General features: G+C 39.4%; 1 protein-coding gene across 1 annotated transcript in view; it reads right to left on the bottom strand.

Moving 5' to 3' along the window:
- Positions 1 to 4,977: 4,977 nt before the first annotated feature.
- The window catches only part of LOC124605509, a 67,756-nt gene continuing 46,806 nt past the window's right edge, over positions 4,978 to 25,927 (bottom strand). Inside the window, exons 5-6 of the mRNA XM_047137246.1 lie at positions 25,441 to 25,753; positions 4,978 to 6,507 (exon numbers count right to left, since the gene is read on the bottom strand). Coding sequence (XP_046993202.1) covers positions 6,281 to 6,507; positions 25,441 to 25,753 — 540 coding nt within the window. The 3' untranslated portion in view covers positions 4,978 to 6,280. The remainder of the gene's footprint in view (positions 6,508 to 25,440; positions 25,754 to 25,927) is intronic.

The following is a 25,927-nucleotide window of genomic DNA, read 5'->3' as shown; positions in this document are numbered from 1 at the left end:
CATCATATTAGTCTTGTACATGTGATGTATCACGATACTTCTCACTGATATAGTCTGGTCTGTTTTTCATGTTATTTTACTTGTCTTGTTGCTGTTGTCTTCCCACAGGCCTGATGATGGTGCTGCACTGAACAAGTAATGTATCCTGACTGATTAATAAAGAATAATAAGAATTAATAAAGAATTTTGCTGATTAAGTGGTCTCTGACTCATGTAGAAATTCGACTTTGGAGGTAATTAAAACACACACACACACACACACACACACACACACATATTTACACTGCTGCCTAAAATAAGGTTAAGTGTTCACAGGCTCTGCTCTACTTCTTCCTCTGGCCTGAGACTATATTTACCTAACCATTTACCTACACTGATGATCAAGTCTTCTCATGCTATAAGCTGAGGCAAGGCATTGTTCTGTGACACAGACCTGTACCTCTGTACCTAAATGCCAACAGCTGCCACCATCCAGCACAATGCAAGTCTACCCACGAGTTTCGAGCATGTGAGAGAAATACTTTGCAAGAAAGGCTACTCGGAGATCCAGATAAGCCAAGGAAGAAGAAGAATGACGACGATCCGAAAGAAGACAAAGTCTCTGGCATTCTTTCCATATGCTGTGCTGCCCACGGCCAAGATTGCCAGGATATTGAACAACAACATTAAAATCACTTTCCGCTAATTAGCTAAATTCAAAAACATGTTTGGCTCAATGAAAGACAAACTAAGACTGTGGGCACCTGGAGTCTACAGCATCATTTGCGAACACGACAGGCAATATATTCGGCCAGATGCAACTGTGTATTTTACAGCACCACTCAGAACATGGGAGAAGCACTCACCTCGGCCAAATGGACAAATCTGTGGTGGCACAGCACAGCCTCAATGAAGGTAATATGTTTGATTTTGAACAGGCAGAGGTGTACTGCCAGACAAACCGGTTCTAGGACTGGATCATCAAAGAGGCAGTGGAGATACAGGTTCATGATCTTGTCAACTGGGATAGCAGTTTCCAACTGAGTTCTGCATGGGATGTAGTGTTAGCAGGAATATATCAAGAGTGCTCCAATGTGAAAGTGGCAAAGGCAGTGGATGGAATAGCCAGGCAGCACCAGGATAAGACGCCAGGACGCTGAAATACGGCAGGAGTCCCACAACGAACATCTGCGACACCCTTTCTTGAGGTGTGTACATGGCCCGCCATTGCAGATGAGGCAGAGGGGCCTGCAGTGTAGCATGTATAAAGATACAAACTGGACATGAACCCAACACTTCACCTGAAGATGATGAGTGGGGAAACTTGTCAAAACACTGTCACAGAATGACGATTTGACTCAGCTGATAACCTGAGAAGACTTCCATGTCCAAAATTTGTCAAGATAACTTGCATTCTGATATAGTTACCTACATTTTAATATGGATACAAACCATAGTAGAACTTACTATTTTTCACTTGCAACCACCATTACCAATTGCAAATGCCATAATGTTGTTGTTGTTGTGGTCTTCAGTCCTGAGACTGGTTTGATGCAGCTCTCCGTGCTACTCTATCCTGTGCAAGCTTCTTCATTTCCCAGTACCTACTGCAACCTACATCCTTCTGAATCTGCTTGGTGTATTCATCTCTTGGTCTCCCTCTACGATTTTTACCCTCCACGCTGCCCTCCAATACTAAATTGGTGATTCCTTGATGCTTCAGAACATGTCCTACCAATCGAACCCTTCTTCTAGTCAAGTTGTGCCACAAACTTCTCCCCAATCCTATTCAATACCTTCTCATTAGTTATGTGATCTACCCATTTAATCTCCAGCATTCTTCTATAGCACCACATTTCGAAAGCTTCTATTCTCTTCGTGTCTAAACTATTTATCGTCCATGTTTCACTTCCATACATGGCTACACTCCATACAAATACTTTCAGAAACGACTTCCTGACACTTAAATCTATACTCGATGTTAACAAATTTCTCTTCTTCAGAAATGCTTTCCTTGCCATTGCCAGTCTACATTTTATATCCTCTCTACTTCGACCATCATCAGTTATTTTGCTCACCAAATAGCAGAACTCCTTTACTACTTTAAGTGTCTCATTTCCTAATCTAATACCCTCAGTATCTCCCGACTTAATACGACTACATTCTATTATACTCTTTTTGCTTTTGTTGATGTTCGTCTTATATCCTCCTTTCAAGACGCAATCCATTCCGTTCAACTGCTCTTCCAAGTCCTTTGCTTTCTCTGACAGAATTACAATGTCACCGGCGAACCTCAAGGTTTTATTTCTTCCCAGTGGATTTTAATACCTACTTCGAATTTTTCTTTTATTTCCTTTACTGCTTGCTCAATATACAGATTGAATAACATCAGGGATAAGCTACATCCCTGTCTCACTCCCTTTTCAACCACTGCTTCCCTTTCATGCCCCTCATCTCTTATAACTGCCATTTGGATTCTGTACAAATTGTAAATAGCTTTTTGCTCCCTGTATTTTACCTCTGCCACCTTCAGAATCTGAAAGAGAGCATTCCAGTCAACATTTCCAAAAGCTTTCTCTAAGTCTACAAATGCAAGAAACGTAGGTTTGCCTTTCCTTAATCTAGCTTCCAAGATAAGTCGTAGGGTCAGTATTGCCTCACGTGTTCCAATATTTCTACGGAATCCAAACTGATCTTCCCCGAGGTCGGCTTCTACTAGTTTTTCCATTGGTCTGTAAAGAATTCGCGTTAGTATTTTGCAGCCGTGACTTATTAAACTGATAGTTCAGTAATTTTCACATCTGTCAACACCTGCTTTCTTTGGGATTGGAATTATTATATTCTTCTTGAAGTCTGAGGGTATTTCGGCTGTCTCATACACCTTGCTCACCAGATGGTAGAGTTCTGTCAGGACTGGCTCTCCCAAGGCTGCCAGTAGTTCTAATGGAACGTTATCTACTCTCGGGGCCTTTTTTCGACTCTGGTCTTTCAGGGCTCTGTCAAATTCTTCACTCAGTATCATATCTCCCATTTCATCTTCATCTACATCCACTTCCATTTCCATAATATTTTCCTCAAGTACATCGCCCTTGTAGAGACCCTCTATATACTCCTTCCACCTTTCTGCTTTCCTTTCTTTGCTTAGAACTGGGTTTCCATCTGAGCTCTTGATATTCATATAAGTGGTTCTCTTTTCTCCAAAGGTCTCTTTAATTTTCCTGTAGGCAGTATCTATTTTACCCCTAGTGAGATATGCCTCTACATCCTTACATTTGTCCTCTAGCCATCCCTGCTTAGCCATTTTGCATTTCCTATCGATCTCATTTTTGAGACGTTTGTATTCCTTTTTGCCTGCTTCATTTACTGCATTTTTATATTTTCTCCTTTCATCAATTAAATTCAATATTTCTTCTGTTACCCAAGGATTTCTACTAGCCCTCGTCTCTTTTTACCTACTAGGCCCTCTGCTGTCTTCACTACTTCATCCCTCAGAGCCACCCATTCTTCTTCTACTGTATTTCTTTCCCGCATTCCGGTCAATTGTTCCCTTATGCTCTCCCCGAAACTCTGTACAACCTCTGGTTTAGTCAGTTTATCCAGGTCCCATCTCCTTAAATTCCCACCTTTTTGCAGTTTATTCAGTTTTAATCTACAGTTCATAACCAATAGATTGTGGTCAGAGTCCACATCTGCCCCTGGAAATGTCTTACAATTTAAAACCTGGTTCCTAAATCTCTGTCTTACCATTATATAATCTATCTGATACCTTCTAGTATCTCCAGGATTCTTCCATGTATACAACCTTCTTTGACGATTCTTGAACCAAGTGTTAGCTATGATTAAGTTATGCTCTGTGCAAAACTCTACCAGGCGGCTTCTTCTTTCATTTCTTTCCCCCAATCCATATTCACCTACTATGTTTCCTTCTCTCCCTTTTCCTACTCTCGAATTCCAGTCACCCATGACTATTAAATTTTAATCTCCCTTCACTACCTGAATAATTTCTTTTATCTCATCATACATTTCATCAATTTCTTCATCATCATCTGCAGAGCTAGTTGGCATATAGACTTGTACTACTGTAGTTGACATGGGCTTTGTGTCTATCTTGGCCACAATAATGCGTTCACTATGCTGTTTGTAGTAGCTTACCCGCATTCCTATTTTTTTATTCATTATTAAACCTACTCCTGCATTACCCCTGTTTGACTTTGTATTTATAACCCTGTATTCACCTGACAAAAAGTCTTGTTCCTCCTGCCACCGAACTTCACTAGTTCCAACTATATCTAACTTTAACCTATCCATTTCTCTTTTTCTAACCTACCTACCCGATTAAGGTATCTGACATTCCACGCTCTGATCCGTAGAACCTCAGTTTTTTTTTCTCCTGATAACGACGTCCTCTTGAGGAGTCCCCGCCCGGAGATCCGAATGGGGGACTATTTTACGTCCGGAATATTTTACCCAAGAGGACGCCATCATCATTAACCATACAGTAAAGCTGCATCCCCTTGGGAAAAATTACGCCTGTAGTTTCCCCTTGCTTTCAACTGTTCGCAGTGCCAGCACAGCAAGGCCGTATTGGTTAGTGTTACAAGGCCAGATCAGTCAATCATCCAGACTGTTGCCCCTGCAACTACTGAAAAGGCTGCTGCCCCTCTTCAGGAACCACACGTTTGTCTGGCTTCTCAACAGATATCCCTCCGTTGTGGTTGCACCTACAGCACGGCTATCTGTATCGCTGAGGCATGCAAGCCTCCCCACCAACGGGAAGGTCCATGGTTCAGAAGAGTCATAATAATTGCCCGAAAAATGGAAGTAACAGCCAGATGTACATTCAGATTCATCGTCTGTCTCTTCTGTGATCAACCAACAAGCTAAGTTTCCTGTATGGTGTACTAATAAGCCATTATTTATTACTAGCTTAGTTCTGTCTACATTATGGATCCAGGAAGCAGGTTTCAAAATTACTGTGTATGACATGACACCATTAAATTTCATTAAAATTGTTTTATGGTCTCAAAGCCACAAAAAGCAATGCAGTAGGCTTCAGCAAACATACTACACATATATCTGACAGAAAGTGACATCAAACTGTACTCTCACAACACATAATTCCAAAACTGAGAATGGATGTAGACAGCAGGAATATCTGCAACTTTTCATTTACTTTACATAAATGTCATGTAGAAAGGGCAGAGAGCATTTATAATCCAAAAAAATTAATCATAAAATAAATATAACAGGCACAACAAAGACACTGGAGATATACTAAAGTACATGTTCACAGCACATAATTTTGCTCTCAACAAATTACGCACGAAGTTATTCAACAGTTTTTCTTTTTTATTACATGGCTTATCTTGAAAGTAATGGATTACTTTGAAATGGAGCAGCATCAACAAAACAACTCCGAAATACACTTACAATTCTTAACACTTAACAATTTGGGTATGACCTGTAGTTCTTTTGTTCCCTCAATGAGAACTATTTGGTAGTAACAATATTTGATGCCCTATATAACTGCAAGCAATGATTTAGAATATATACATAATTTTATATAATTTTGCAAGTGAAAACATTTGTTAACATCTTATATTCTAGTGATAATCGTATCTCATTACCTCCATTTAATAAAACACATTTCTGACCAGAACATAATTTTGCAGGAACTACAGCCACATCAAATAATTGCATTCTTTAACCACATCTTAAGATGTCACACAGGTGTAATATAAATTTAAAGTTTACAAAATGCAAGAATGCAGCTAGAAATAGACTCATCATTCGAACACACATAAGCAATCTGAAATTTTGACTGTATCATAGTTTATAACATTAATTACAATTTATTCTTGGGAATATATTGTTTAACTTTATCCTATTATGTGCAGAGGAGACATTTCTGCTTTGACATAATTTTTCAGGGTATGTGAGCAATTACAGAAAAAAATGTTCAGGTGATATGCAGTAAATATATACCTGCAAATTAGTCTTTTATCATATTAATACTTCAAGTATAGACATCAACTCCCGCTGATGTTCTCTTCAGTCTTTTAAAGCAATATATTGTTTACACATAATGTGGACCCCTTCAATGAGATGCGTCACAGAAGGACATTGCAACTTAAACGGCAAAGATGTGGCACATGCTTATGACCACTGGGTTCAATACAAACTTTGTGCTGATCACAATGTGTAATTTTTATATGATTAAAAGTGTAGCAACAAAGGACAAGGCAGTAGAGCAGCCACAAATGTGGAGGAAATTCTCGATAATTGTGTCTGTTTCATCTCCTTATGCACCAGACATTGTATCTGTAGTGTTTGAATCTGCAACACTTACTTCAGTGTCTAGTGTGGCTTTTCTAAAGAAAACGTCATGCCCTTGATAGATGTAGCAAGATTCATCAAAGTGGAAATGAAGCCCTAAAACAATGTTGAAAGCTGATCCGTCATACCGATGGCAGCCCGTGTAACGGTATTGAGGCTTCTTGTTGAACCGGCAGCCTGCCGACTGCGCTCCTGAAACAACAAAAAAAATTTTGTGCTGCAACTGATTGACAAACCCTGCTTGTAGTACTGCTTGTCAAAACTGCAACAATATGAAGTAAACAGAAAGCAGTATCAAACTTATGCGGAATACTAAATAGGATATGACACGTGTAAGATTAAAGTTACAGACAAATAGCAGTTTGTGTGTGTGTGTGTGTGTGTGTGTGTGTGTGTGTGAGAGAGAGAGAGAGAGAGAGAGAGAGAGAGAGAGAGAGAGAGGAAGGGCGGGGAAAGGTCTAAACCTGCTGTCCAAAATGATTTAGTACGCAGTGTGTTTGGTACGGTTTGTAGTGTTGAGTAATTTAAAAATCATAGTGTCCAACCAGATTGTAAACTACTGGCAGTCTCATGCCACTGTTTCAGGATTGCCACAAGTTTCCTCAAGTGAAATTCCCTGATTTCCAGACAAGCCTTAGAATTTTTCCCTAACAAATTTTGAGATCTCAAGGGTAAGTCTTTGCAGCTGCAAATGGTACGTGTGTTTCATTAAGAGCCCTGATGTTATTTTAATCCAATAAAAAGAAACACATTTGGTGACAAAAATACACACTTCCTTGGAGTTGGAAGACAGGCTTAAAATATTCCAGAAACATTTCAGAAATAACATCAGAAAAATGTAGGCCTCTTGAAAGAAGTCTATTAGGTGGGGAAGAATGTTGTAAACCAACACTACAGGTGACGCAAATAAAATCTGGTTCTACTATGTTCGTTATTGTCAGTTATTAACCACTGCGTTATATCTATTATTTTACAGGTGTCTTGTGATTTTTCTTTAGAGAAATATATGAGTATATAGTGTACAAATTGCCAACATCCATACTTTCTAACACACAAACTAGTTTTTAAGTGCCAAAATGTACTACAACAAATAAAATGTCTTATAAAACACCACACTGTACAATGTACTTGTGGTGAGACAGTCGTAATTCCTGAAATCCATTGGCCGTGGCCTCTGTCCTGCCGAGGAGCACCGCAGTCCTGGGTCCTTGCATAAACCATGAAAATCCGGTGTGATTATTTCACACACAAACAGACCTGGCCTGCGGGCATATCGGTGAGACTAGATCCGACAGGCAGGGCCTAAACATTAGTGGGAACTGAGTGGCTTCAGATTGGTACGCCTGATCCATTACAGATACCCACAGAAATGCACTGCAGTTTTGGCCTATCGCAAAAATCCAGTCATGTGGCCCACTATTCACGAGCTGCAGACAGCATGGTGATGAAATTAGACCATGGTGATCAATCCATGCAACAAACTTGCACGAATACTCTGAGAATCAATAATAATGAGGATAGGTAGCAACTCACTGTAAAGATGATTGCCAAGCCACAGACAGGCATATAGAAAAGACAATTAAATTTTCAGTCACAGCTTTTTTCATAAAATGAGAGCACACACACAGTCACATAATCACTCTCATACAACTCATCACTCTTCGTGCCTCCTGCCTCTCATCAGCAGCTGCTAGGCTAGTGGCAAGACATGGTGGCAGCACTGACTGCAAGCGGGAGGGGGGGGGGGGGGGCAGGGGGGGGGGGGGTAGGAAGGAAAAAGCATGTACTCAGCTGCATCCACACAGCGACGATGCACGACACCTCAGCAAACAACCATTTCATCCATTGAGACACAAAAATGAGATTTCTCCAGTTCCCCCCCTCCCAAATTTCCCTGATGTGTTTGAAAGTTCCTGATACTCCCTGATTTACAGAACCTGTGGCAACCCTGTATTTACAGCAGTCTGACTCCCTTTGATGCTCTTTCATTTGTCAGAACCTGAACTGGTATTCTGTGAATGCAAATTCTCTTGGCCTTTTCCAGCTTTGGTGGATGTGATGGCCACGGATGCTCTAATGAACTGAGTGCTGAACCCCAAGAGGTTAATTAAACTGAAACTGCCATTCCAGTTTATAGGTTTTCTGAGGCAGTGCTCAATGAGAGGTGATCTGCTTGGTTTTTTCAGTCATGTATGTCACTGATGCTCCTAGCATCTCTCCTCAACTGTTCCAATAGTCTGCCACACATATCTTTCCAGATCTTGTGCGAGCATATGGTAGGTAAGCAATTTTTGGCTTCTCTTCCTCAATCTCAGTCTCTGCTCTTACCTCAGGCGTTCTTGATTCTGACTGCTTCACTTGTTAAGTTTGATGACACAAGTACCCACTCCTTTTGAACAATATTCATAAGTGTTGCAATTCTTTCGGGAGGCTCCCCATATCTGAAAGTGGTCAAGCTCTATTAGTACAGAGCACCAAATTTCTTTGTAACAGATGGTGATGACTCGATGCGTGAATATAGAGGTCAGTGTGTGTAGGTTTTCTATATACACTGTGACCCAGGGATTTGCCCATTCTTCTCTTACCTAACGTGTAAAGTGCGAGCTCTGAAAAAGAACTCCACTATAAACAGCGGCATGAGACTGACAACAGTTCACAATCTGTTTGGTACCCAGGCAGCAAGTACTCAAAACAGCAAGCTCACAGTACCTGAAGAAGGAAGCTCAGTCAGTTGCCAAAGTATTGTGCATAAAATCAAAAGAACTCAGGAGAACACCTGGAAGGACACTATTAATCAATGGTGCAGAGAAAACTTAAGGATCCACCACTTCGCTCTACAGGTAGATGATGTTCCAGAACACACGAGTTGGATAAGCTCCACCAAAAACATGGCTGACTTCTCAGTATGTTGACCTTCCTAACAAGGTGTCAAGATGAATGAGTTGTACCTATGTTGGTTAAAGTCAAACCTCACGTTAACATGCCAGTGGCAAATAGGATTATACATTATGCAAGTCTGGCTATTGTGCGAGAGAAAATTCGTGACACCCGACAAATGCTAGATGTTACTTCTGAAGAGCTTCTTCACCTTCACCTTTACATGTCGACTCAACACTGCACATTCTTGGGAATGCAGTTGGAAACATCTGCATGCCAGGAAGCAAAATTTGATCACTTGTGCAAAAAGCCAAGACAAGATCCAAAGAGCCATACTGTAATTAATCTCACTGACAAACATTTGGACAAGGAAACAAGGATGATCCTTGTTAAAGGCCTAATTTTGCACCCATTCCAAAATATCAGAAAAGTGCAAATAGGACTTGCACTCTGATAATAATAATAATAATAATAATAATAATAATAATAATTTTGTGTAATTTTGTGTGGCTCACAGGCCTGCTGCAAATCTTTCTACAGGGTGCCACTTCGGCGACTTGCTTGTCCCTAACCTACCCCAGTTATCCAACTGCGAAAAGGGGGCCTAAAATTTAGCACGGAATCTGAAGCAAGTGTTGTTTCTGGCAACTCCTTGCATCATTGAGAAAAGAAGGCTAGGTTAAAATGAAGAAAGATGTCAGCCGTTAGACTGAGGTTCGATCCCGTGATAGACTTCCAGTTTCTGATGAGTGAGTTTGTGAGTATCAAAATATGTGACACACACAAATGGCTGTACCTTTTGATTGCATTGACTTTGAAGCTTGAATTATTTACACTGCCCCAGTGGATAGTAGAGCTTAGTATGAGAGACAAATTTCAACTTGATACTTATAACTGTTCCAGAGCAAATAGATGGATAGACAGTTGGCTGGATGGACAGACAGAGGGACAACATCAACATCAGCAGCAGCAGCAGCAGCAGCAACACCTTGCTTTTTATCAAATTTCATGATTCTAGATCAACGAAAAGTACCCTATAGGTTCTTGATGAGTGCAAGTATCAAAATGTGTGACACAAATGGCCATATTTTTTTATTGAATTGATTTAGAAGCTTAAATTTTTTACACAGCCAAGTGAGAGTACACCTTAGTATGTGACATCAATTTTAACTTGATACCTCTTTCCCTTTCTAAGGAAAAGATCACACTGACTAAGTGATCCTATAAGTGTTCCGTTTTTACCAATTCAGATACAGAACCCAAAAGTGCTATCAATATCAGATTATATTAACTCCATGGAACATGTTGTACGAGGTCATTCAATAAGTCTTTAGAAAATCCAAGTGATTGTGCTCATAATATCAAAACAGTTTGCTGGTAGTAAATGTCAACTGTTGCTAGAGGGGTGGTAAAGGTGCAGCCTTATCCACCACATGGTTTCATTGTCCCAGTAGACTGAAGCAACAAGCTTGTGTTTATTGTGCGACATGGAAAATAGTGAGTTTTGAGCCGTGATTGACCACTTCTATTAAAAAGGCTTAATGCCAAAAACAAATCAAAGCTGAGTTAGATGAAGTTCATGGCACCTCTGCTCCTGTATTTGCAACTGTTTACAATTGGGTAAATGAGTTGGAATGTGGCCTTACATCCACATTAGATGAACCGTGTTCAGGTATCTGGTGGAATTGACCACCCTCAAAATGACTGACAAATTACGTGATGTGGTTTAGAGTGACTGACAAATCAAAGTATGAGAAGTAGTTGAACTCACAGGCACATTGCAAGAGACACTGTTACAATTTTGCACAAAAAATTGGGTGTGAAAAAAATCTCTGCCACATTTGCTTTCAGCAGAAAATAAATGCAATCATGTGATCAACGGTGAGGCTGTTTGGGAACTTTTCCATCGAAATGCTGCTGTGGTTCTGGCACCTGATACAGAGCTGTGGATGAAACACGGATACACAACTATACTACAGAGATTAAGGAACAACCAAAACAGTGGGGTTTTGAAAGCAAACAGGCTCCAAAAAAGGCAAATATGGTGAAATTGGCTGCAAGGTGATGGCCACAGTTTTTTAGGATGCACGTGGAATCACCTACATCAATTACTTGATGAATGGACAAACACTAACTGGGCATTATTATGCATCATTAACATACTGGTTGAGCGAACATATCACAGAGAGTATCCTCACTGGAAAAAGGAAAGGTCACAGTGCACGGGTACACACCTGTGCAGTTTCGATGCCCAAAATTATGGAATAAAAGACAGAATTATTGCAACAGCCACCGTATTCACTGGAATTGATGCCCAGTGATTTCTTTGTGTTTTCAAACTTGAAAAAATGACCTAACTGTCAACTGTTCACAGTGAACAAGGATGTCATTGCCTAAACAGATGTCTATTTCAAAAATCTTCTGAAATCCTAATTTCTGAATGGCTTAAAAGTTGGAGCAACACTTGGAAAAGTGTACACAGTTAAAAGGGGATTATGTTAAGAAAGTACAATTCCTGACAATCTGTTTTTCTATCTTTTTCTAAGGACTTAATGGACAACCCTCCTAGATTCTCTCCCACCGGAAGCAGAGAGGTTCCACACAAAACCTTCGCGTTCAAGCATCTCCAAGGGAGAAAGAGTAGTACTGAGAAATCTGTAGGACAATGAAACTGCAGTTACACCAGCCGACAAGCACAATGTTATGGTCTTCATGTCAAGTGTGGACTCAATAAAAACATTGTCAATCTTTTGAATAACATTGCATACAGTCATATAGATGTGGCCCAACAGATAAAGGCGAAAGGGAGATCACGAGTCTTCTCAGTAAGTCAGGCTTGCCACATAACATCATTAAGGATCTTAAAACACCTGCAGCATCACTAAGGCACAAAAGGAAAGAATTTCCCCAAGATCAATAGTTAGTCATGTTGGCACACCAACACACCGGATTGCAAAATACCTAAAACACATTCTCAACGAATATGTGGGGAAGTATGAACACCACATCTGCAACTCCACTGACTGTGTACCACCTAAGTCAATTGCATCTCCAAGATAAAGATATTATGGTTAGTTTCGATACAGTCTTCCCATTTATATGAGGGTTTCACTTTTTGATTATTTGGAACTGATCATGAAAATGTTTGACGAGTGTTATACAAAACTTTTCAGTCACATTTTTACATCTAGTTATTTCCTATTTGACAGAAAATTTTATGAACTAACCACTGGCTTGACAACAAGTAGTTTGTTACCACCCACCATGGTTAACTTATACATGGAACACTTTGAAGAAAAGGCACTGGAATCCACTTAGTTAAAACAACACATTTCTATTGCTATGTGGCAGACATGATCGTAGTGTGGTCACACGAGTGGAAAAAGCTTCAAGAGTTTCAGAAAATTTAAACTCCATCTACCAAAATGTAAACTTCACACTTGAACTTGAGAAAGAAGGCCAACTACATTTCCTCAACGTGTTAGTAAAGAGAAGAAAGGACAGATCCCTGGGTCACAGTGTATGTATAAAACTTACACACACTGACCTTTATCTCCACAGCTCCAGCAGTCACCCTCCGTCAGAGAGAAATTCAGTGCTAATGACTCTGGTCACAGAGCTTGAACACTTTCAGATAAGGAGAACCTTGCCCAAGAATTATACCTAAGACTTATGTTCTGAAGGAATGCATACTCATATCATCAAACTGAACAGGCAGTGAAGTCAAAATCAAGAACTTCTGAGGAAGAGGTTGAGGTTGAGACAGAGACCAAGGAAGAGATGCTAAAAATTGTTTATCTACCTTATGCTTGCCCAATGCCTGGAAAGATCAGCAGCCTCCTACAGAAACATGGCATCCAGTGCATTTTGCTTCCTTCAACTAAGATAAAAAATATTCATTGTAATGTTAGATACAATCTATGTCTCCAAAAGCCAGGTGCATGTGTATTCCATGTGAATGTGGCATGTCTTACATAGGGCAGACTATAAGGACAGTCGAGGAGGGAAACAAGGAACATCAGCGACATACCCAACTAAAATAACCAAGCAAATCAGACACATCATAATTAAGTGGCCTATCACAATAAAGAAAATAGAAATTCTAATAAATAACACTTTGGTTCAGGAACTTACTTTATTAAAATCTAACCAGTCATCACACTCACTAGTCTGAAAACACTGGGAGAAGTTGTGTTTCAAGAAATATATCAGTGCAAGCTCTGAAAAACAAAGGAGCATCACAGGGCATGGCAGGTGTCTGGAATCGTACTCTGCTACAAACAGCAGCATGAGTGTAACAGTAGATCACAGTCTGGTTGGAGTTCAGGCAGCGAGTATACATAACAGCAAAACTCGCAGCACCTGAAGGAGCTGGCTGGATCAGCTGTTAAAATATTGTGCGTAGAATGGAAACCACAACTTGGCAGAACATCCAGAAGCACATTATTAACCAATCGTGCTGAGAAAATCTGAGATTGCAGTTTAAAAACAACTTTGGCCCTTTCATTAGTCATTCTTTACATAAGATTTCTGTAAGTTTACATATTTTCTCTAAAAATGTACAACTTGTTGTATGGTACAATTGTTGGTAGTCCTCCGCAGTTTGACTCTGAAAAATGGTTCTCACTGCAGCAGCCAACTCATCACTTCTCATGAAGTGTTGTCCTCACAGCAATTCCTTCAGTTTCGAAAAGGGGAAGTGATCTATGGTTGCTAGACCCAGTGAACAGGTTGAATGTGGTGAGGTATCAAAGTCTACATGTGAACAAGTGTTACCGTTCCTTGAGCGGTACGAGCGGGTGTATTGAAATGCAGGTGTTGCATACTCTTTGCAACCATTATGCTTGATCTCTAGTCAGAGGATTTCAGTAATACTGACCTGTACCTTTATTATATAGTATGTGACGGTAACTCTTCAACAATCTAGATGGCAGACGGCATAACCTTCTTCGAAAACAAGGCTGCTTCTTTTCCTTCTTCATTGGAGCAAAATCTGGATGTTTCCACTGTATGCTACTTTCATTCATTTCTGAAAGTATATCTGCCTGACAACTTGTTCTATATCATAGAAGGAAGTGTGTGTGTGTGTGTTTTATGAGAAAGAAGAGATATTGCAAATAGTCAAGTACGTAATTCAGTCAAAATTAGTTGCAACTTTTGATGCTTGCCTCTCCAGAGAGCACATGATGCCACTGCCCAGGTAACACCAATGGCGAGCCAGTTTTACACTGCGAGCAGTTTGGTGGGTAAAGCAGCCCTGTTGTCACACTGTCGATAAACACTACAATGTCATGCTGTGCATTAGATGCACCTACACATATTAGCTCTTGTTGTAAAGTGATATTTTCTGGTGCTGAAGTGTTCTGCAGTAATCACGTATTGAACTAGTGTTTTGTGTTTGCGTCGCATTAATATAACACAGTGCAGCACATCTGAATAAAAGTGGTTGTCCAAGAACCCGTACACTGGGTGTGAAGATAATGTTGTTCTGCATAATATTCCTCTGAATTTGACAATAGTAATGAGCAATGTGCCATACTAAGTCCAATGTGATAGAAAAAGCTTCAACAATGCATGGAAAAAAGTGAATATTTTGTACTGGGTACAAAGAAATGCTCTGTTAATTAAACGTGATCATAACTTGTGTAAGGCAGAGTTAACAGAACTTTTGTACAAGCTACAATCTCTACACTGCTAGGTCGACGAACTGGCTGATGCTAAAGGGCATAGTTTAATCAGGCTTCCTTCATATCATTCTCATTTAAATCCGACTGAGCCTAGGTGACAAGTAAAGTTGCTGAGATATGTATTCATGTAATGCAGTTGAAATTGTGACAGAATCCTAAAACAGTTCCCAGTATCAAAATAAACTTGCAACTTCTTCACTTATACTGTTGCAAAACTCACAGCAAATCTCATTTCACCAGCTATTGATGGTCTTTAAATGTAACATTATTTCACCAAAAAAACTATAGTTGCTTGAATATCATGTTAGATATAGAGGTTTCGCATATCACTCACGTGTCAAAATATTCTCCTCTTTGCACAGTATAATTTGCCAAAAACTTGTTTCGGTATCTCAGACCGTTTATGAGATACGAGAGATTTATTAATATTTTATTCTGGCTTTTTCACTCCCATGTTTGTTTGTGACAGAGCCCTTTACGTACATTCCATTTTCTCGACACTGGAGAGAGATAGCGATATCCTTCTAAGTTTAAAGAATAATTCAATATGTTATCTAAATTTCATACGAAGCTATGTATGATCTAACATGCGACAAATGCAAATTGATGGCTACCCATATTTTTTGCTACAAACTAATAATTTGGCACAGTAGTTTCTCTGATATCGAAATATCACATTAACTATGACCATCAATGAAATGATAGGCAGTTCATCATGAAGCTCATGAATAAAGTTATAATGTTTGCAAGAATCGGAGTTTATTCCCGAATAGTTTCTTTAAAATCGTTTGAGAAAGATTATAGATATGCCGGCTTGCACGGCTTGCTGTTCAGGCAGTCAAGCGAGCTCGACAGGTTCCGTGTTCAGCACCCGCTGGCAACTGTGCTACCCAACATTCACTGCGTACCAAACTGTCAAAAGTTGCAACTAATTTTAAATCCACTATAAATCACTACATTTATCTGTTTACATATAAAAACAGATATCTGAAAAGCTTATGCAAATCTCCAGCATGACGTTATATTTTTTTCTGAGACAGTTTGCTGTAACTGTAAAACTGAACTGTTACACATCCTATTGAGAGATTGCAATTATGGTACAAGGGACATACAGAAAACTAACTCAACCTGCTCTGAGTAATTATGGTGCACTCAACAGCCCTTTATTGTGATCAGATACCTGAAAAACTCATATTCCTTGTCCTCGCACTTTCACAATATTTCCATCTCAGATGCCACGATCCACTCCCTTGAAATGATCATTACCTAATGAGGGACTTATTGGGTTGGCACTTGTCATGTGAAGGATATTGCCCATTAATTCTGCAATAATATCAATCTCTCTGACAATTGTCTGGATGGTAATGCACTTATCAGACAACACCAAAGCTTCCACCTTTGCACTGATGTGCTGCTTGTTGGTGCTATCTGACCATAAGGGGATGGCCTCCTACACTTTCTCATAGTGTGACATACTGTCACACATTGGTCCCACACACATTCAACATTTCCCTCACAGATGCAAAAGACACATCACTGGGTACACAGCCACATTACTCAACACAGCAGCCATCTTGTTTCGTTTTGTCACAGCAGCACTGCGTGATGCAAACTGAAGAGAATTGCACGAACAATAGAAAAAGAAATTGCACTTCCAATACGCATACATGCACTCAAAATTTCACATCATTTCTAGTCAAATGTACAAGCTTTAAGAAAGGAACTCCCCTTGTACAGCTGCAGTTGGGAAGATTTGCTATTCGCACTTAATAAGGCCCACCCACTGGTGCTGCTCTGGTTGGTGAATCTCTTGCAGGTGAAGATATACACTCAATAAATTGGATACTGAAGTCTAAATTCGTGACAAGGATCAGCGACAGCTGACAACTCAGTAAAACTGCAGAATCTGTGGCACATAGTGTTGCATTCTCTGTGTTGATGTTCATAGTGGGTAAAGCGAGGATTGACAGGTACTTAAGATGACATGGCAGAATGTGATTCTCCGACAATTTCATATGCGCTACGAGGTTACAAGCTAACCACCGAGTGGAAAATCGGGCCAAATTGCAAAAGAACTGCTAAGAATAGGTGAGAATCCTGACTGTAAAGAATACTGCTGCCCAGTTCAGTCGCAGCAATTTTAAGTGTGTTATCAAGACACAAGTTAACCACCAACTCGGAAACTGAGCCACGTTGTGAATAAAATGGTGCACAACATACCACTTGATAAAATCTCTCTGCAAGCAAAAGTTACTGCATTTGTATGCAAATTATATCTCATATACCCAAATTACTGCCTGTGAGACCTGTAAGAGGGCCAATACATATTTAAGTAGCTAATCAGCTTTCAAATCCATAAAAATCTCAATATAAGTTAACCTGCTGCTAGGCACATTGTAAAAGAAAATGAACACATCTGTATTTTCCAGTGAAAAGTGTAATTAGCAGCAGTTTGTGTTGGGTACCATTTATCATCCTGCCACTGACTACTACCAAAACGAGTAGAACTGACACCGACAGCACCCACTACAGGCAAGTGCTTTCGATACAATTTAGCCTGCCATTTAACACAGCATTCTTCCACCCTTCTTTCTCACTAATGCATTCAACTGCCAATAAGATGCTTGAACTGCCTCATAGAAAACATACCGTGTCATGCATATGTGGCAGCTTGGTGCTGTCATATACAGGAGATTCTGTTAACTCTTAAAATATGTAACCTTAGTCCATTAAATTTCGGGCATGCGGTCAAGCCAACGAAATTTCTTTCACTTATATTTCGTTCGAGTATCGTCTGGCCATCCTCAGAGTGAGTCAGAAGACTGACGACAAGGAGCCAGGCGCGGCTTTATATGCTCCACTGCGGCGGTACATGCCTGTGTGTTACAGACCTTGGTCGGGAGCAAAGAGATACACTTACAAATGCGCTGCCTGTGGCAAAGGTGTACACACATTCAATTCACTTATTGATGTATGTTCAGCGGTGATGAAACCATGACAACCTCTCTGCATGTCCTAATTAAAACCATTATTTCCATTCATTAAATTATTGGCTAATCTAATCTCTATAGCTTCCTTGAAGACAGAATCCGAAAAAGGAGAGGTGGATGTTAGAATATTCACATAACTGTAGTTCATGGAATGCCCACTATCAATACAATGTTTGGCCACAGTTGACTTGTCTGGCTGTGATAAGCATGTGTATCTCCGTTGTTCCACCCATCTCTCATGAACTGTGCGTGTTGTTTGACCTATGTATGACTTCCCACAATTTCCACAAGGAATCTGATACACATCCACTTTACAAAGCAATAAATCCTCCTTTACAGGGTCAAGTAAAGCTGCAGTCTTCGTGGGAAGCCAAAAGATCACCTTAACACAGTGTTTCTCGAGAATACGGCCTATCTTCAAGGAGAGAGCACCTACATAGAGCAAGGAAGGAATTACTATCTTCTTCCCACCACATACCTGCATTCTAGGTTTTACATTGAATGCTCTATGAATTTGTTGTGGAGAAAATCCATTTGCTCTTGAGGTATGTGAGCTCTTCTTACAAATTATCTTTATCGGATATTCAGTGTGCCCTATGAACTAAGGTCTTAAGGACACCTATGGTCTGAAGGGTGATGACAGTTACTGGTATGTAGATATAGATTTTTATTTGTAGACTAGCTATACCCGGCGAACTTCGTTCTGCCTCTAAAAATCTTTATATGTTATAGCTGACCCGGCAAACGTTTTTTTGCCATATAAATTATCTCTAATCTGTAAGAATAATGCATACATTTAACACAATGTATACCTGGCGAACTTCGTTCCACTTCTGAAAATCTTTATATGTTATAGCTGACCCGGCAGACGTTGTTTTGCCGTATAAATTATCTATAGTATATAAGAATAATGTATACACGTAACACAATAGCTGTTGTTGGGGGGAGCTCATGACACAAACAATGATAATGACGAAAACTGTGTAGGGAGTGAGAAAAGGCTTAGGGAGAAGTCTGGCATTATCGGCCACAATTAGTTCTAGCGTTTCTATGGTAGACCACGCGGATTTAACAACTGCAGCCAATACACGGCTCATCCATGAGCATACAAATATAGTGGCAATTTCGTGTTGAAACGAGTTCGCCAGCATTATGAATAAGGCCAAGCGCACACGCATCGATTTTTATCGTAAGTAAAAATATTGTACAATTAAATTCTTTTAGCGGAACAAAAGAGAGCTTAGGAACTTCTTTGTTCCACTAAAAGAATTTGATTGTACAATATATTTCCGTATGATAAAAACTGATGCGTGTGCGCTAGGCCTAAATGTCGGCTTGGCGAATGACGCATGCTACCTAGTTAAACTTCTCAGTCTAGTTATGTCGATTCAAAGAGGGATATTCTAGCCGCTGCTTTTGGTACATTTTCTTCAATTACCTATCTATTGAATAGTGAAAGACTATCACCGGTAGACATCTGGCAAGGATAACTGATCAAGTGATAATTGATCAGTTATCGACTGGGGTTGAAAATTATTAAATTACTAAAATCGCTATTAAGAAAGAGAGGTTGGTGGTAGAAGGGTGAAAATTTAGGGTTGTGTGTATTTTTTAATGCCACATCATGAAAAATAAAAATAAAAAGTTCTGTCCAAAAAATAATAAAAATTTTTTTGGGGTGGACCACCCTTATCACTTAGGGGTATGAAAAATAAGACTGCAACCACTTCTCAGATCTACAAACATACATGTAAAATTTCATCAGAATCGATTGAGCCATTTCAGAGGAGTATGGCAACTAACACTGTGACACTATAATTTTATATATAAGGATTTACGATATACGTAATGTCCTAATGTCCCATCAACTTTATACCGAACAACATCTGATACTAGCATGGACAGAATTCAAATGCTCGAGAAATCAATATTATTCATCCATGCCGCATGGCCATACTACACATGTATCATCCACATACCTTCAGAAGACCGTTGGTTTAAAACTTGCTAAGTCCACTGCCTTGCCCTCGAAGTCTTCTACGAATAAATTAGCTACCAGAGGGGAGAGGGGGCTTCCCATAGCAACTCCATCAATCTGCTCATAAAATTCGCCATTAAAATGAAAATAAGGTGACATGTTGAAATAAGGCCGTGATGTTCTTATCAAAATGTTGGTTGATAAGAGATAAAAGAGTCCTTTAAAGGTACTTTGGTATGTAGTGATATCACGTCAAAACTAATGAACACATCTGTACTATTTAGCCTGACATTGCCGAGTCTCTGAATAAAATCCATAGAATTATGAATGTGGTGACTACATTTTCCTACCATTGGTTTTAATAAGGAAGCTAAATATTTGGCAGAAAAATATATTGGTGAAACAATAGCGCTCGTTATAGGCCTCATAGACAGATATTCTAGACACTAATCCTTACCCATCTTGTGAACTTTAGGAGTTGATGGCACATTAGGACACACCATATAACGTAAATCTACACACAGAAATCTATATCTACATGCTGGTAACTGCATTCACCCTTCACGGAGAATAGGTGTCCTTAAGACCTTAGTGCATAGGGCGCATTGTATATCTGATAAAGATAATTTGCAAGAAGAGCTCATATACCTCAAGAACATTTTTAAAGCAAATGGATTTTATCCACAACAAATTCATAGAGCACTCAATGTAAAACCTAGAATGCAGGTATGTGGTGGGAAGAAGATAGTAATTCCTTCAGACCAAGTGCACTTTTGCTCTATGTAGGTGCTCTCTCCTCGAAGATAGGCCGTATTCTCGAGAAACACTGTGTTAAGGTGATCTTTTGGCTTCCCACGAAGACTGCAGCTTTACTTGACTTTGTAAAGGAGGATTTATTGTTTTGTAAGGCAGATGTGTATCAGACTCCTTGCAGAAATTGTGGGAAGTCATACATAGATCAAACAACATGCACAGTTCATGAGAGATGTGTGGAACAACGGAGATACACACGCTTATCACAGCCAGACAAGTCAGCTATGCTCGAACATTGTATTGATACAGGGCATTCCATAAACTACAGTGATGTGAAGATTCTAACATCCACCTCTTCCTTTTCAGATTCTGTCTTCAAGGAAGCTATATAGATTAGATTAGCTAATAATATAATAAATAGAGATAATGGTTTTAATTTGGACAAAGCATGGAATCCAGCTCTTGGGATAATTCAACTGCAGAGAAGTCATCATTATGCCATCACCACCGAACATGCATCAGTAAGTGAATCGAACGTCCATATGCCTTTGCCACAGGTGGCACATGTGTAAGCGTATCTCTTTGCTGCCCACCAGCGTCTGTAACTCGCAGGCACGTATAGCTGTGGTGGAGGATATAAGGCCGCACTTGGCACTTTGTCAGTCCTGCGACTCACTCTGAGGATGGCTGGATGATACGCAGCCGAAATATCAGTGAAAGAAATTTTGTTTGCGCGTCTGCACTTCTGAAGTTTAATGGACTATTCATTACACTGCGAAAATTTGAAAATGCACATGTATATCCTTAGTTTCAGAAATTTTATAATTACATATTTTGGACATACTTGTATATGAACTACTGAGTGATAAACCGTTAAATGTTTTCTACTTCTTCTAGCATCTTGTTCATGAAATAAGCTATATCCCTTGGTGATGCTTAACTACTGTGAAGCAGGGACATTTGATAGGACCACTCTTGTTTTCTATATGTACAACTGATTTGACAGATATAATGAGCACCACTATGCAAATATTCAGTGATGATGCTGTAGTATATTGGAAAGTATCATTGTTGAGTGACTGTCGAAGGGTACAGGATGTCTCAGACAGATTTTTTATTTTGTGTGGTGAACGACAGCTTGTTCTAAATGTGGAAAAATGTAAGTCAATACAGATGAACAGGAAAAATAATCCTGTAATCTTTGAATACACTATTAGTGGTGCGCTGCTTGAGACAGTCAAACTGATTGAGTATCCAAGTGTAGGACTGCAAAGTGATATAAATGGAATGAGCACATAAGGACAGAAGTAGGTAAGGTGAATGGTTGCCTTTGGTTTATTCGGAGAATTTTAGGGAAGTACAATTCACCTGTGAAGGAGACAGTGTGTAGAACAGTAATGTAACCCATTCTTGAGTACTGCTCAATTGTTTTGGATCCCAAACAAGTCAAGTTCGAGCAAGACATCAACACAATTTGGAGGCAAACTGCTACATTTGTAATCAGCAGGTTCAATCATCACGTATTACGGAACTGCTTTGTGAACCCAAATGGGAATTCTGGAGGAAATATGAGTTCTTTCTGTGAAACACTACTGAGAAAATTTGGAGAACAGCATTTGCAGCTGACTGCAAAATGATTCCACTGGCACCAACATACATTTCATATGAGGACCGCAAAGACAAGATAAGAAAAACTAGGGATCATAAGAAGGCATACATACTGCTGTTTTTCCCTTGCTCTATTTGCGAGTACAACAGGGAAGGAAATGACTAATAGTGGCATAAGAGTGGCATAAGCTATCCTCTGCCATGCACCTTATGGTGGCTTACAGAGTATGCACAGGCTGTTCACAAGAAGAAAATAGAATTATGAGGGGGGTGCAGGGAGAAGATGAAGCGAGCTCTGCCCAGCGACTTTCAGCACATAGTCTACCAAGGGTGAAGGGCAATCGAAGGGGAGGGAGCAACAATTTATGTTTACATCATGCAGTGCATACTACCTATCAACTGCTAGATACTGCACTTGTACGACAGTAAAAACTGAGACAAAGGCATAAAAAAAGCTTACAGGATTCATGAAACTGAAATTGATGGTTTCATGTGGAATAATGGTGTTTGTTGTTACTAATACCGAACCATTTCCCATGAACACTTCAAAATTAAAAAGAGCCAAAGTAAAACTCGCATTGTGGCAGTAATAGCCATTGCTTTTTCTGTTGTAGTCATGTAATGGATCACAGGAAATTATTTTTGGTTTATCACTCATAATTGACTGCCCATCAGGGTAAACATTTGGATTGTGTAATAATACCTGAGACACTAACCTACAAAACTGCACATGTGGTTTCAGAAGACTCCATGCAAGAGAAACAGAACCAGGAATTCCTGCAATCAGTAATGGTAATTTTACACACAGAAACAAAGTTACAACTCTGAAGTAATTCAGACACAGGGGGAGGCTGCTTCAAAGCACTTCCAAACTGAATAATTTGAATTGAATGTACTTGTTTTTGACAAATATTTATCGTGGTTTCCCAGAATTATCTTTGTAAGATTTCTGAATTCTTTTCACAGTACTGAAGCTTGCTTCTATGTAGCCCTATCAGCCAAGAGAGAAGATAGGACAAATCTCTACTTTTGCTCTCTCACAACATTCATTTTCTTGCCCCACTCTGTAAAGTACTATCACTTTCCCTACTCTGGTGAGTGGAAAGTGTGTCCAGCACTGCCAGTTATGGCCCAGGAACCACTTTGTCACTCATCAACAGATGTATTAATGTGCAACAAAGCACAACACACACTTCAGAACGACTACATATGCAAAGTTCTGAATTAGATCACTGAAACTGGCAGCAAACAGACAGAAAACATGAGTGGGCTGAAGTCGACTGACCTCTACCGACTTCCGTCAATTTAGATTAGAGAACCCTCATTCTCTTCTTTGTAAACAAACTGGACACTTGTATCTGGGTGTTCTCAAACAGAATGAATCTTTCACTCCGCAATTGTGTGTGCACTGCTTTGAAACTTTTAGAGCTAAGAGGTCAGACCAGTCGGTAACAGCACTATCTGCCAAAGGTAGGGTTCCAGGCTTGAAACCTATATCAGCACTCAGTACTAACTTTCTACTGAATGCTCCACAAGTGAGAAAATTGGAAAGATTTAAATGCCAGCTCCCCTGTCTCCTATAATGTCCTGTATCCCACATGAAAAATCCATTTATACTTTTATCAAGCACTAATGCTGACAACCCATGAACTGAATATACTAATCACTACAGACCATGGGATTGTACAGTAATTAATTTTGTGTATTGTGGTTCCACCACGTCACATATCAGTGAGGCAGATTTAGAGAAAACTTTTGAAAGTGTTGCTTAGAAGACAATATTTGAAATTTTGAAGGTAGCAGTGTAAAATACAGAGTGCAAAAGTTACCTACAAATTGTATGGAATTCAGACCACATTTGTATGAGTAAAAGGACATGATAAGGAGGCAGAAACTGCGAAGGGAGTTACATGGACTTGTAGCTTATTCCACATGTTATTCAGTTTGTATAGTGGAATAAATGTAGAAAAAGAGTTATGGCATCAGGAGAAGAAATAAAAACTTGAACATTTGTCAAAGGCTTTCTAGTTCTACCACAGAAGGCAAATAACTTGAAAGATCATTTAAATGTAACAGATAATGTCATGAAAAGATGTTATAAGCTTAAAATCAAGAAAAATAAAATAAGTATATGCAGCATAGTCAAATTAAATCAGTCAATGCTTCATAAATCTGATTAGGAAAAGAGAAACTGACAGTAATAAACCAGTTTTACTATCTGGGGAGAAAAATAACTGACACTAATAGAAGTAAAGAATGATTCAAATAAAACACAATACTCAATAGCTAAGTAAACTACTACAGCACTAAAATAGGAATAAATTCTTGAAAGATGTCACGCCTGAAAATCATAACTGGAGCAGTACGTTACTATTTAAATCATTATCGACACAATTGCTGCTTTCAAAAAACATTGTTTATGATGGATGAAATTAATAGGTAAAGAGGATATAACATTCAGACTGGCAACAACTAGAAAATATTTCCTGAAAATGAACAATATGTTGGCCTCTAAAATGAATTTAAGTTTTAAGAAGTGTTTTCTGAAAGTATTTGCCTAAAATGCAACTTATATCATTGTGAAAGGTAAATGCTGAACAGTGCAAACAAAATGAGGACACCAGCTTTTGAAATGTGGCATTACTGAAGAACGCTGAAGATTGTATCTGTAGACTGTATGATGTAATCAAGCCTGAGACATATCCAGAATTCTTCAACACTGTTGGGTATTGGTAATCTCATTTTATAAATTTAAATCCTCATATAAAACTGTAACCATTCAAATTCATTATTTCAAACAAAGTTAGTTATATCTTATATGTTTAGAATAATTTTGAAGATTTAACATAAAAATCTGTAAATTTAAATCCACCAATTTTTGCCAAATAGATCAGTTAATATCTTTGGCAATGATGTAAATATCTTTTCTTTAAATGTACTGCTGCTTTGTGAACACTCACAGATGAGGGCTACTGTGGAGAGCTGCATCAAACCGATCTTCGAACTGAAGACCATAACAGCAGGAGATCACACTTTTAAACACCATAATATAATTAAACAATTATAAGAAAAAAAAGTCAACTTCAGAGCTTAAATTAAGCAGGATGTCTCAGTGAGAGGTGCAGCTCATAAAATAACAGATTTTCCACAGCTGCAGACAATGTTAGAAGTAAAAATGCAACAGGGGCAACATCAGTTTTGTGCAGAAGGATTAACCCTGTGACATGCTTACCAATCGGGTGAATGCAGTCCTGTGTTAGGGCACACTGCACCCACGGTAGCATCAGCTCCCTGTGCACTTCCGCCGTGTTGTACAGCAGTAGCCTACTCATCTCCACCATGCGCAGGAACAGGAAGTTTTCTGCAGTCGTGCGAAAGTAGTCAAACATCTTGGGATGTGTGAGCGAAGAAGTGGCGTGGTGCGTGGCCCAGCTCAAGACAGCGCCGCCCTTCAGGGCTGCCTGCAGGAGTGGCTCGATGCGACTCGTTACCAGGCGCTGGTCATTCTCCAGGAACAAAACACCACCGGCTTTGTTCAAGGCGTCCTGCATCAGATTACAAATGGAGCACAAATGTTGGTAACACTCCTTGCACATGTGCACAATTTCCTTTATTGTGAATGAGGCTACATTTACATTTATTTATCCTACCAAAAGCAATATACAGGATGGTCCATTGATAGTGACCAGGCTAAATATCTCACGAAATAAGCATCAAGC

The sequence above is a fragment of the Schistocerca americana genome, chromosome 3 (assembly GCF_021461395.2).
Source record: "Schistocerca americana isolate TAMUIC-IGC-003095 chromosome 3, iqSchAmer2.1, whole genome shotgun sequence".
Taxonomy (NCBI): Eukaryota; Metazoa; Arthropoda; class Insecta; order Orthoptera; family Acrididae; genus Schistocerca; species Schistocerca americana.
The sequence above is the reverse complement of the archived record's forward strand: the minus strand, read 5'-3'. Positions and strand labels throughout refer to the sequence as shown.